This window comes from Nestor notabilis, unplaced genomic scaffold (genome assembly GCF_000696875.1).
Source record: "Nestor notabilis isolate BGI_N333 unplaced genomic scaffold, ASM69687v1 scaffold7808, whole genome shotgun sequence".
Lineage (NCBI taxonomy): Eukaryota > Metazoa > Chordata > Aves > Psittaciformes > Psittacidae > Nestor > Nestor notabilis.
In genome coordinates this window covers 22,597-34,389 of record NW_009940513.1, presented here as the reverse complement: position 1 = coordinate 34,389, position 11,793 = coordinate 22,597, and the positions used below count along the sequence as shown (strand labels likewise).

At 41.7% G+C, this 11,793-nt stretch overlaps 1 protein-coding gene across 2 annotated transcripts in view; it reads left to right on the top strand.

Annotated features, from left to right (window-relative positions):
- Positions 1 to 175: 175 nt before the first annotated feature.
- Positions 176 to 11,793, top strand: part of HIPK1 (homeodomain interacting protein kinase 1) — a 21,284-nt gene continuing 9,666 nt past the window's right edge. The window contains exons 1-7 of one of the 2 annotated variants that reach the window (XM_010020396.1): positions 522 to 1,597; positions 6,745 to 6,868; positions 9,037 to 9,156; positions 9,843 to 9,929; positions 10,756 to 10,940; positions 11,242 to 11,404; positions 11,769 to 11,791. In XM_010020396.1, coding sequence (XP_010018698.1) covers positions 522 to 1,597; positions 6,745 to 6,868; positions 9,037 to 9,156; positions 9,843 to 9,929; positions 10,756 to 10,940; positions 11,242 to 11,404; positions 11,769 to 11,791 — 1,778 coding nt within the window. Of the gene's footprint in view, positions 194 to 521; positions 1,598 to 6,744; positions 6,869 to 9,036; positions 9,157 to 9,842; positions 9,930 to 10,755; positions 10,941 to 11,241; positions 11,405 to 11,768; positions 11,792 to 11,793 lie in introns of those variants that run through there. The other variant, XM_010020397.1, reaches the window with a different exon arrangement.

Genomic DNA, 11,793 nt, shown 5'->3' with positions numbered 1-11,793 from the left:
GGGTCGGACGAGCGGGCTGGCGGTGCGTTCCTCGTCTTCATCCGCAAGTCGTGGCGTTCCGTGTCGTACGTTACCCACGGGGTGCGCTGTCCCCACAATGCCACCGCGGTTACCAGCTGGACGTTCGGTTCGTTTTGGGTTTATTTTCACACTTCAGGGGAAATAGAGGCAGGGTATGATCTTAATTTTTGTGGTATCTTCGTACTTCCGTACAGTCGTCCATTTCTCCACACTGTTTTCCTATTTCATGTCAGGATCCTTTAGCCTTCAGAAAGCTAAAGAGCTGTCTGCTTCTTATGCTGTAGGCAGTGAGGTAAAATGCTGTTATTCCACTGTAGATCTTGCTCTGTGGATGCCCTTAGGATCAGCAGTTCAAAAGGCCACCTTCCTAGGTGGTAGGCACCATATGGTACTTAGAAAAGTACTTGTCACTCTGTTTCTTGTGCAGATGGAGGATCTCATTCTATCGCAACCTGCTGCCATTGAGCAGTCGTAACAAGTTCTCCTCTCCCTTTTCAGGTATGGCCTCACAGCTGCAGGTGTTCTCCTCTCCGTCAGTATCCTCGAGTGCCTTCTGCAGTGCCAAGAAACTGAAAGTGGAGCTCTCTGTCTGGGATGTTTCAGGACAGAGCAGCAGTGACACATATTATACCCACAGCAAAAACCTCCCAGCAGCTCAAGGACAAGCAAGCTCCTCTCATCAGGTAGCCAACTTCAGCATCCCTGCTTACGATCAGAACCTCCTGCTCCCTGCTCCTTCAGTTGAACACGTTGCAGTTACAGCAGCTGACAGCACAGGCAGCAGTGCAACAGCGTCCTTCCAGAACAGCCAAACCCTAACACGTAGGAGCAACCTTTCTTTACTGGAACCATACCAAAAATGTGGATTAAAAAGGAAAAGTGAAGAGGTTGACAGCAACGGTAGTGTGCAGATAATTGAGGAACATCCACCTCTCATGCTGCAAAACAGACCTGCGGTGGGTGCTGCGGCCACAACCACCACGGTAACCACTAAAAGCAGCAGTTCCAGTGGTGAAGGTGATTATCAGCTGGTCCAGCATGAGATCCTGTGCTCTATGACAAACAGCTATGAGGTCTTGGAATTCCTGGGCCGGGGGACATTCGGGCAGGTAGCAAAATGCTGGAAGCGTAGCACAAAGGAGATTGTAGCCATCAAAATCCTGAAAAACCATCCTTCCTACGCTAGGCAGGGCCAGATAGAGGTGAGCATCCTCTCTCGCTTGAGCAGTGAGAATGCTGATGAATATAACTTCGTTCGCTCCTACGAGTGCTTTCAACACAAGAATCATACATGCCTTGTATTTGAGATGCTGGAACAGAACTTATATGATTTCTTAAAGCAAAATAAATTCAGTCCATTGCCCTTGAAATACATCCGGCCAATTCTGCAGCAAGTGGCTACTGCCTTGATGAAGTTGAAGAGCTTGGGTCTGATACATGCTGACCTGAAACCAGAAAACATCATGTTGGTGGACCCTGCACGCCAGCCCTACAGAGTGAAGGTGATTGACTTCGGTTCAGCCAGCCACGTGTCTAAAGCAGTGTGCTCCACTTACTTGCAGTCACGTTATTACAGGTGAGTACTGACACAATGCTTGCTTTCATATGCTGTGTGAGCAAAGTAAAGCTGCTCCTGATGGTGTGCACCTAGTTAATTCTTCTGCCATTAGGTCTAATCCCAGTTGAGAGGGGAGAAGGAAATGAGCAGTCTGTCCACTGTTCTGCATGGTTCCTGGTTCCCCCCCCCCCCCATTTTCCCCCCCCCCCATTTTTTATGTAAATAAATAGAACTTCTGCTTTGTGAGTGTGACATAACATGCAGTCCAATACCTTCCTTTTCCCTTGGATTAGTGCAGTAAGTTTTACCCTGTTGCTAGCTTGTGATGATGTGTCTAGTAGCAAACTGGGGAAGCAGTATGTGGCTAGTAAGTAGTGAATTTTTGATAGCTTGCTATGATCTGAAGCTAGGCCATTAACCATGGTCATTTAGAAGGGAGAAAAGTCAAAAGGATTCCTGTTTCTTCTTGTCCTGCTTTTTCTTCTGCTTCCGTCTTTATCTGAAGCCACTTTGTGAGCACATGACTTCCTGTATCAACCCTGGATAAGTCATGCTTTCATGAGACCTGTAGCTCTTTTAAAACCCTGATGAGCTAGATCTCTGCTTCCCCTAGAAAAATGTAGAAATGGCTTCTACCAACTCCTGTCTAAGAATTAAAAACTATGGGCAAAAATTTTAAAACTCAGAAACTGTGTAGCTAAAGTAAGCTGTGCTTTTTCTTTCAGTTTGGTTCTGTTAATAGTGTGTATTTCAATACTAGTAGAAGTAAACTTCAATAAATAGATGCAGAAAGAAATTCTGGCATCAAAGGGACATGAAAAGTCTGCTGTGTTAGGATGGCTTTCAGTGGAATGTGAGCTCACTTGACACAGAACTTAACTAGTATCTAGTCCTTCCAGCTGAGACGAGACAGAGGACTCGAGACACTCCACCCCACCCTGCTTCTCTGGCCTGTTTGATGTCTTTCCCATCCTCTGAGCTTCAGTTTAAAGCCATGGCTTATTGCAGGCTTGTTCTGTTCATTCCTCATACTCCTTGTATTCTTGCTCCCCTTTGTTTTGAGGTTTGTTTTCTTATTCTTTTTACTCCCTCTTACACTGAGTACCTGTGCTTTTTCTTTCACTGGTAACACACTTTTCATCCATTCCTCATGATCTTCACTCATTGGTTGGCACCAATTTTTCCAATGCTAAACTATGGATTGTTAATTTCTGTAACGCAGTTGTCCTCTATGTGCTATAGCTCTATTGAAATGCTTGCTGTCTAAAATGCATTACCAGTTCTGTTGTTGCTTTGGGAGAGGTGACCACTGATCAAGAATCTGCTCTATCTGACTTGCAATACATGCAAGCAAAGCAGTCTGGGGAGGCATATAGTGCTTCCCAGTTTCTGGTGTTACTAAACCCAGATTTGGCTGAGGCAAAAGCAGCAAGAGATGAGAAGTATCTGAAAGGGTCTGCTGGGAAGCCAGCTGGCTGCTGCAGTTTTGTGTGCAGCACTGAACTCCCAGCCACTTCCACCTCCCTGGTGCAGGGTGACTGGCACTGCCAGAAAGGCAAATAACCTGAGAGTAGATGGTGTTTAAGACTGTCTGCACGACTGAAGTAAAGAATGCTGTGATGTGGAAATCTAATATTTAGTGATATGTAATTACTTTAATGGTGGTGGTTACTAAAATCCATAATCTAGGAATTTATGGAGGTGGTGTACAAACCAGGATATGGTGGGAGAACTGGATTTCTTTAACCATATTCACAGTAAGTTAGTGTTCAGATGAGTTCCAAGTTGGATTTTATTTTATTTTTTCAATTTAATAAACCACTATAGACTGTTCGGTTGTCTGGCAGCTATAAAGAATCATCAGCATCTTCCCTGTTCACTTTCTAGTTTTTAATACCTGTTGCTGGCATTTATGTAACCTCTGTCTCCTGTAGCAACCTCTAAAGCAGACAAACTCAAGTACTGTAAGGTGAGTTTTCTGATATATGCACCCTGAAGGAAAAAACCTTCCTTTACTAATTATGCCCAGTGCTGCTGGAGGTCATTTTGTCCAACAGCCCTGCTCACTCCAGGTTCCTACTGTTGGCAGTTGGGCAGCCTGCCTTGGTTTCTATGTACAGCTCCAGCAGCATCACCCAGCTGGGATGTAGCATGACTTAAAGCATGAGCACAAGTGCCCACGAAGAATTTTGTGGCTCCAAAGCCAGGCATGGACTTTTGACGGTCGTGTTTTAAGCAGCCATTTGTTTCTGTGGCAGTCCTGAGATCTATTAGCAGTAATTCCTGACCTGAGAGTATGTGCTTACTACATCAGGTGAGAGGGGTATGGATGCTTTTGTTCTCCCTGGGGAGGATAAACACATCCCTACCTCCTGATTCCTGAAGGTCAGTCTAGAGGCACCTGGGAAATTGAAGCTGCTAAGCTGAAGGACTGAACAATGTGGGCCATGAGAAGGTGGCACTGAGTGCTGAGGGAGTGCAGGGTGCACCAGTATCCCTTCCTTACCTCTCCTTTGGGCTACATGACCTACTTCTGTCCCAGTCATGTTGCCCTGGGAAGCAGCAGTGCATGCTGCCAAATCTAACTCTGCTTGCTAGCCCAGCTGTGAGTGATGATCATGGATTACTAGTTGCAGTTGTACAAGCTTCATATTACTGTCATCCTTTACAAGGTGGAGGGCTGAAGACCCAGGTGTAAAGATGGTGTGTTTTGAAATGTTTAAGTCTCAGATTTTTCCACTACTGCTGTGAATTCACTCTCTCTTCTGAGACTGCCTGAGCACATTTGCCAGCTTTGGAAGTCAGGAGTTTGGCAAGCGTGTATGCAAAGAATGAATGTTGTTCATTTCTATTTCAGAGAGCTTAAGATAGTAAAATCACTTTAATCTCTGACAGACCAGCTATGAAAGTGACCTCTGCCAGTTGTCCTGTTCAGCCCACATCTCATAAAGCCACTAATTACAGTGGTGTAAAAGGAGATGAGAGAGATTCTGATTTATCAGCCCTGTCCTGCAATCAGAAGGAAATCAGGTGGCTCTTGAGAACTTAATTTATTTAGTTTCAGGGAATAAAATGCATGGAGTTCAGCTCGCTATCATTTTGGTATTGAGGTTCCAGAATACTGAAGTTCCAGCATGTAGTTAAAGACTAACAAATGTCACATCCAGTGTTTGTTGCCACTAATCTCTTTTTCCATTGGCATTTTTGGTGGGATTCTTTTAATGGACTTGAGAAGGATTAGCATGCTCTGCTTGTTCACAAACCACTTACATCTTAGTTCGTTTGCCAGTCCAAACCGAGAAAGCTTGCACATGCAGCATTCCTTATGTGGCAGGTTTGGGTCCTATCTGGACTGGAAATTCCTACATAAGTAGGATAAGCAAGAGGATCAATGCAGTTTGATGATGGTTAATAGACTAGTGTGTGAATGACAGTATTGTACTTGCCCTGCTTATGAAGAATAAAGTACTACAGAAATGAATTCCTCTTGTTTGCATGCATTAGCCTGTAGACAGTTGGATCTATTCTTTAAAATATAAATATTTAGCAGGACATTCAGCATTCAAATATCAAATAATTACAATATTAGCACAATCATTTTATATTTTCATGTAAGTGAAACCATTGCAAAGTTGGCTATTGTCAGGGATAGACAAGGTGGAAACAGGTCAATGTCAAGGAGAGTGAGTGTCAGGATGTCTTCACTTAAATTATCTATTCTGATTCCTAAAAGTATATCATGGCTCTGTTTTGGGGGGCTCAGGCATAACAGAACCTCCTTTCTTTAAAGCTGAATAATAGAGAAGAGCTGTGAGCTCACTGCGGCAAACAGCTGGTTCATCGATCTTTTTTTGATAGATCTTGTGCTTTCTCAGGGGCAACTGGGGTGAGCGTGTTTGCTTTGGAGACTGGCTAATGGTAATTGTGTAGTCTCCTAAAACAAAAGCTGTATCTGTGTCACCACGACACAAAGGGTGATTAATTGGAGAGTCACTTCTTGCCATGTACAAACAGAGGTACGTTCAGGTTGAACAGTTGAGGAAGGCGAGTGTAGGATCTGCTGACAGCTGTACGTTAAGCAAGCCCTGTTCTTTAGAATTCTATAGAAAGATCAGAACTCATTGCAGAGCTTTTTTTAACAGAAATACCCACACTGCACACAAGAAATGCCACACAAGCTGTGGGGCATGCTCCCCGAGTCAAGACCAGGAAATAGCCTGGAATTCAGGACTTGTCTGTCTTCCTTTGCACTTGCATTAGTTACGCATGAAGGAGATCCAGGTTTTCGTGTTTCCTGTACTTTCCAGAGTAAATTCCCACACCAGCTCACACGGGGTTTTTTGCAGCAGTTGGGTTTTATGCTGTATGCAAATGTATGACCAGAATTTAGCCCGACAGAATGGCATTGGTTTGTTTCAGAACTGTGTGTAGGTGAAGAGTTGTACTGAAACATCCTCTTGTATTATGAGTCAGTTCCAGACAAAAATCTCCCTGAAATTCCAACCTGTTGCAGAAGCAAACCCTGCTTAGAGTTTAATTTTTTCCATCACCTTCTCCTAAAGGCTAGGCCAGGCAGGTAAATTTGCATTAGGTGTGGTTCAGTGCACAGAAACCTGTAATACAACCTTGCAAAGCAGTCACAACCTCCAGCTGCATTCTCTCCGTCCATTTTAAACTCGAAACTCCAAACAAACCCTGTATGAAAACCTGCTGATAGAGACAGAGCAGCTTTCTGAAGAGCTCCTTTCTCTTGCTTTGCAGATGCTGTTCCTTTCCAGGTGAAAACAGGCAGCCTCCTGCAGCTGGTTACCTGGGATCTGGAGACCTTCTCCTGAGAAAAGTCTGAGCATTGTTTTGCCAGAACTTCTCTTGTCAATTCTGTTAGGACAGGTTGTGTGTTGTAACTTCATACCACAGTTCCATAAAGGCCACCTAGGAGTTGGAGGGCACCATGGCAATAAAGCGAATCCAGCTGTGCCACTAAGTGCTAAAAATATTGGGATCTGTTAGGCCACTGGAGGAAACATCTTCTGCTTTAAAGTGAAGTCACTTGGTTTCACACAGATTTACTTGTGCTTTGGAGGAGAAAAGGAGTGGTGTTATCCAGAGAAAAGAACTCCAGGCTTTCAGACTCAAAGATTTTATTTTCCCTTTCTTTTCAACAGAGCTCCTGAGATCATACTGGGTTTACCATTCTGTGAAGCTATTGACATGTGGTCGCTGGGCTGTGTGATAGCTGAGCTGTTTCTAGGCTGGCCTCTGTATCCAGGAGCATCTGAATATGATCAGGTGAGAGCACGTGACAGATGTGGGAATGTTCAGATGAAACTGCAGTGATCTGTGTTTGGACCCTCTGAATCCAATGTATCCTATGTCAAATTTCATCTAGTACAAATCACTGTTGTCAGTCATCTTAAGTTCATTTTCCCTCTGTGGTATTCCCATTGTCTGTTTCTGTCGTACAGAAAAGCAAAGAGTTCCCTGTGGTTTGACTTGAGTTGCATGTCATTTTCCAATATATAGAGTGAGTTTATACTTAACCCCCTGGCTTCCAAACCCAAAAGCTGTTGAAATACCTTCCAGTCCAAACAGAAGTGAGGTGTGTGTACTCTGGCTTGAAACGCCCTCTGTAATTTCACCATGAGGGCAGTTTTTCCATGTGGAGACAGAGCAAGCCAATCATTCCTGTTCTGTTAATACCTACAGCAGCCCTTACTTTTAATGCTAAGTGTGAGCTCCAAGCTGTCTCTGAAATAAAAGGGCAAGAGTCTGAAAAGGCATCTTTAACTAATTAGCTCTTTCCATGGATACTTAGCATTATTACCTGGGCTAGTCAGTTGCCTTGAAAAGGACAAAAAAGTCCATGTGACAAGTTTTTGGAGGGTAGCTTTTCCACTTTTTATGGTGGTATCTTGTTACAGTGCTTGGTATAGTTGTGATAAAATACCCAAACACTTACTAAGGTTGAAAACTTACTTGTGTTATATCTTCCCAGCACCTCAAATTTCCAAAGGAAACACAGTGGTACCTTAATAAGCAGAAAGAGTTAGAAAAAAACTGAGGTAGGGCATGGTGGTTTCCTTGCACACGGAGTTTTGTGTAATTCTGAGAAGCTTATCTAGTCATGGAGGTGGGTGGGGAGGAGGTGCTTTTTTCCATTGCTTAATAGACAGGATTTTGCAGTCCTTTGAGGCAGTGTGAGGTGTGACTTCGTGTCGTTGCTTTTGATACTTGAATTGCCCTTGAAAACTAGGATGACTTGCTTTCATGTTTTCTGAGATGCTGCAGCAGCAAGTGAAAGTTCAGGCAGAACTTGTGCAAGGACCCCTCCAGGAATGAGCTCATGGGTTGGGATGGGATTCACAATTATTTTTTAAACACACTTTGGCTGTACAGTGAGAGTTATGTGTTACAAAAATAGCAGACTTCTTAGCTGAACTACTGTGTAGGTATGAAAGATACTCGCCTGTAGACACTTCAGATCTACACTGGCATAAATTGAAAGTGAGTCAATAAATTCATATGGATCATAAGTCATAACAGGGAGTTAAATGCCCTGCAGTCTTCAGCTGGTTTTGGTGCAGTGGAATAGCAGGAGATTTGCAAAGAAGAAATGAGACATGCTAAAGGACCTATAACTGATAATTATCAGGGGGTTTTCCCTTAGACTTTTAAATAGACTTTTTTGAATGGAGAGTCATGACAAAGGTGATGTTTGGGGAGAAATGTGACATCTTGGAAAGCAAATAACATTAGAAATTGGGCAACATTTGGAGTATTTTAAAAAGCTTATTAGTAAGCTTTTTCATAATTGCTATTTTCTTTCCTTTTGAGCATACCTTTTTCTTTGTTAACTCATTACTGGTGTCTTATTGATACTGTCACAAATACTCAGGTGCATTTTCCAAAATTCTGAGGCATTTTTTTGTTACGTGTAAAATATACTAGATGTTTTTGAGGATAGAAGAATCTACACTAAAGATATGGTCTGTCTTGGACAGTGAGAGCCTTACTCTGACATTATTCTGGAGCCGTGTGCCTAGGCTTTATGTAGCCAGTCACAGCAATGTTGCTTGGATACTTATGCCTTTAATTATATATGCATACATGATAACTTCTGTGGTATTTTTTCTCTCAAAATCTGTACTTCTTACATGGCTGATGTAAAAGCCTATTGGTGTTACTTTCTCCAGGTCTCAAAAGCTCACATATACTTGGGCAGAAAATAAGAAAGGTGTATTCAAAACCTAAAATGTCTTCAGATAATATGACTGAAAAAGTTAAGTGTCCTTATAAAGACTTGAGATAGTCCCTTTAATTTTGCAGTTTCGGTTATCTGGGTATTCTTTATTTACAGGTAATTTCCCATTTGCTGTGAACAAATTAAGCTTACAATTGCTCTATTGGGTATGAATTCTTCATATGGGGGTCCTCATTCTTTCAATTTTCTTTCCTAGATCCGTTATATTTCACAAACTCAAGGCTTGCCAGCGGAGTATCTTCTCAGTGCGGGAACGAAAACGAGCAGGTTTTTTAACAGAGATCCAAATTTGGGATACCCACTGTGGAGGCTAAAGGTTTGTCTGTTTTTTCTGATTCTATTCTGTTCATTGAGGACTTGATTTCAATTCACACCAACATTTAGTGTGCCATGAAAACATTGTGAGTGGAGATTGGATTTGAAATGCTGTTCAGATGTAGCTGGTCTGTGTGCTTCATTTTAGAAACTACAGACCTGGTACTCGTCTAACAATAGCAGCTGTGCATGATAGTACCAGCAAAGAGTGGGTGTTAAAGTAATTGAGATAATGGTTACTTATTATGGCCTGCTCATTCTTGGTGAAGTATGTCATCTTGTTGTCATCTCCTGACAATACAAAGAGTAAAATACAGAGTATTTCACGATGGTCTTTGTTAGTTTAACAGAAATCTATTTGTGTATTGGCAGACAACAGGAAAAAAATCAGATGTATGCTTGATTTGCCTTTAAAGCTGAGCAGCAAAAGGAAGAGGGTTTTAAATACTTATAGCCTCTTTGTAAATGAGAAATCTTCAGTTCTTCTGGCTAATGCACTGTCAGCTTTGCAATGAATGATCTTTCCAGATGAGGAAATGAGAACCCAGGGCTGTTTTGGTTTGGCCTATGGCATGTCATTTATCTTAAAGCAGGCAAAAGATCTCCTGGCTCTGCTCTTTACTTGCAGTTTTTTCTTCATCGATATGCAAAATTTCAGTTTATATTAACAAATGCTTTCTTTTATAGACCCCGGAAGAACACGAGTTGGAGACAGCAATAAAATCAAAAGAAGCTCGGAAATATATATTCAACTGTTTGGATGATATGGCGCAGGTGTGTGGAGATCTTGTAACACACAGATACTGTCATATCAATGACATACATTATTGGGATCTAAAAATGAGGCTCCTGTGCTGGAGCTCTCCTTTTCCACCTGCTGTTGAGAACACTGATGCAGGTTTGCCATGGGGCCAGTTTGCATCAGAAATCACTGTATTTAAAGACTTGAAACGTTAACTGTGAAGCTCTTAGAAATTTCTTGTTCTTCCTTAGGCCTGATCTGGTAGATGTAACAAGTGTGTGTAGCCTGTTACCACTAGGAGCAGTTGAGCAGTAGGAAAGCTAAGCCCCTCCAGATGCGTTTATAGGATTAGGCCTCTTACTGGACTTTGGAAATGCTGGCAGGAACTACAACTCAGTCTGTTTTTTAATTTTATTTTTGTAGGTAAAATGAATATCTGAGGGTTTTTTTAATATCATGAGGCCTTGAATCTTAAATATGTTGGTCTCAATTTTCTATTACTTTTGTAGCAATTACATCTGTGCAGAGAATGCAGTATCTTGTCATTCTTATTTGCTAGACCCTTACAACCCCACACATAAGAAGAGGGCATATTGCTAGGCAGGGGAGAATGAATCCTGGTTGATATCTATTGAACAGACCAACTTCACATTGAGACAAGAATTCCCTGAGTAAGTTTGACTCCTCTTATAGGATGAGCAAGAGAAAGGTGGTTTGTTAGAGCTGTACTACCTAAAACTGCTATGCTGGAGAAGAGATAGAAATGCTTGATAAATATTTGTGTGATGTGAAGTTACTGAATTGTTGGGTAGCAATTAATTTGATGTTTGTGTGAACTACTCTCATTTTATTTTCAAGGTGAATATGTCTACAGACTTAGAAGGAACTGACATGTTGGCAGAGAAGGCTGACCGAAGGGAATATATTGATTTGTTGAAGAAAATGTTGACAATTGATGCAGATAAGAGAATTACTCCACTGAAGACTTTGAACCATAATTTTGTTACAATGGCACATCTACTGGATTTCCCACACAGCAATCAGTAAGTTTCCTTAGATTTCTTGGTTTGTTTCAGGAGGACTGATTGGAAACACAGAGCACTTTTCTGCTTTCTGTCAGTGCTGTTTTTTGTAGTTTCTGGCTGGTGTGAAAAAAGCACTGGCATGGGTAAGGAGTGGAATGTTGGTGAGATTCCTTTTCATGTTTGAGGACATTATTTGCTGGCTTAAAAAAAAAACCCAGAAACTAAACCTAAAGGCATGTACATAAAGTTGGGAATCTGTCATGTCTCTCATGTACTGTTTTTATATATCTAATATTGTCCTGCTGTCATTCTCTTTCAGTGTAAAATCGTGCTTTCAGAATATGGAGATCTGCAAGAGAAGAGTTAATATGTATGATACAGTGAATCAGATTAAGAGCCCATTCACAACTCATGTTGCTCCTAATACAAGCACAAATCTCACAATGAGCTTTAACAACCAGCTTAATACAGTACACAACCAGGTATGGATCTTCTAGCTATTTTATACTAATCAAAGAAATGGAATAGTTGAATTCCATGCTTTCAGGCCAAGTTCTGCAAAATACTATATTTGAATTGCTGCCTAGAATTTGTAGTCTTGAATTTTAGTATTCCAAACCTCAGGCCAAGGCAGTCTCTTTACTTAATCATATTTGCCTGTCAGTTCAGCAACGTAAGTAAAGTTGGTGCAGTTCATGTTTTTTCACCTATGTTGTCTTGTGCCTTTTGCCTGAAACCTTTTCCTGGTGCTTGCTTCATGATACGATAGTGATGGTTCCTGTTGTTTGTTTTATAACAAGTAGAAATGATAAATCCAATTTTTTGTTTTCCTTTTTTTATTCCTAGGCCAGTGTATTGGCTTCCAACTCTA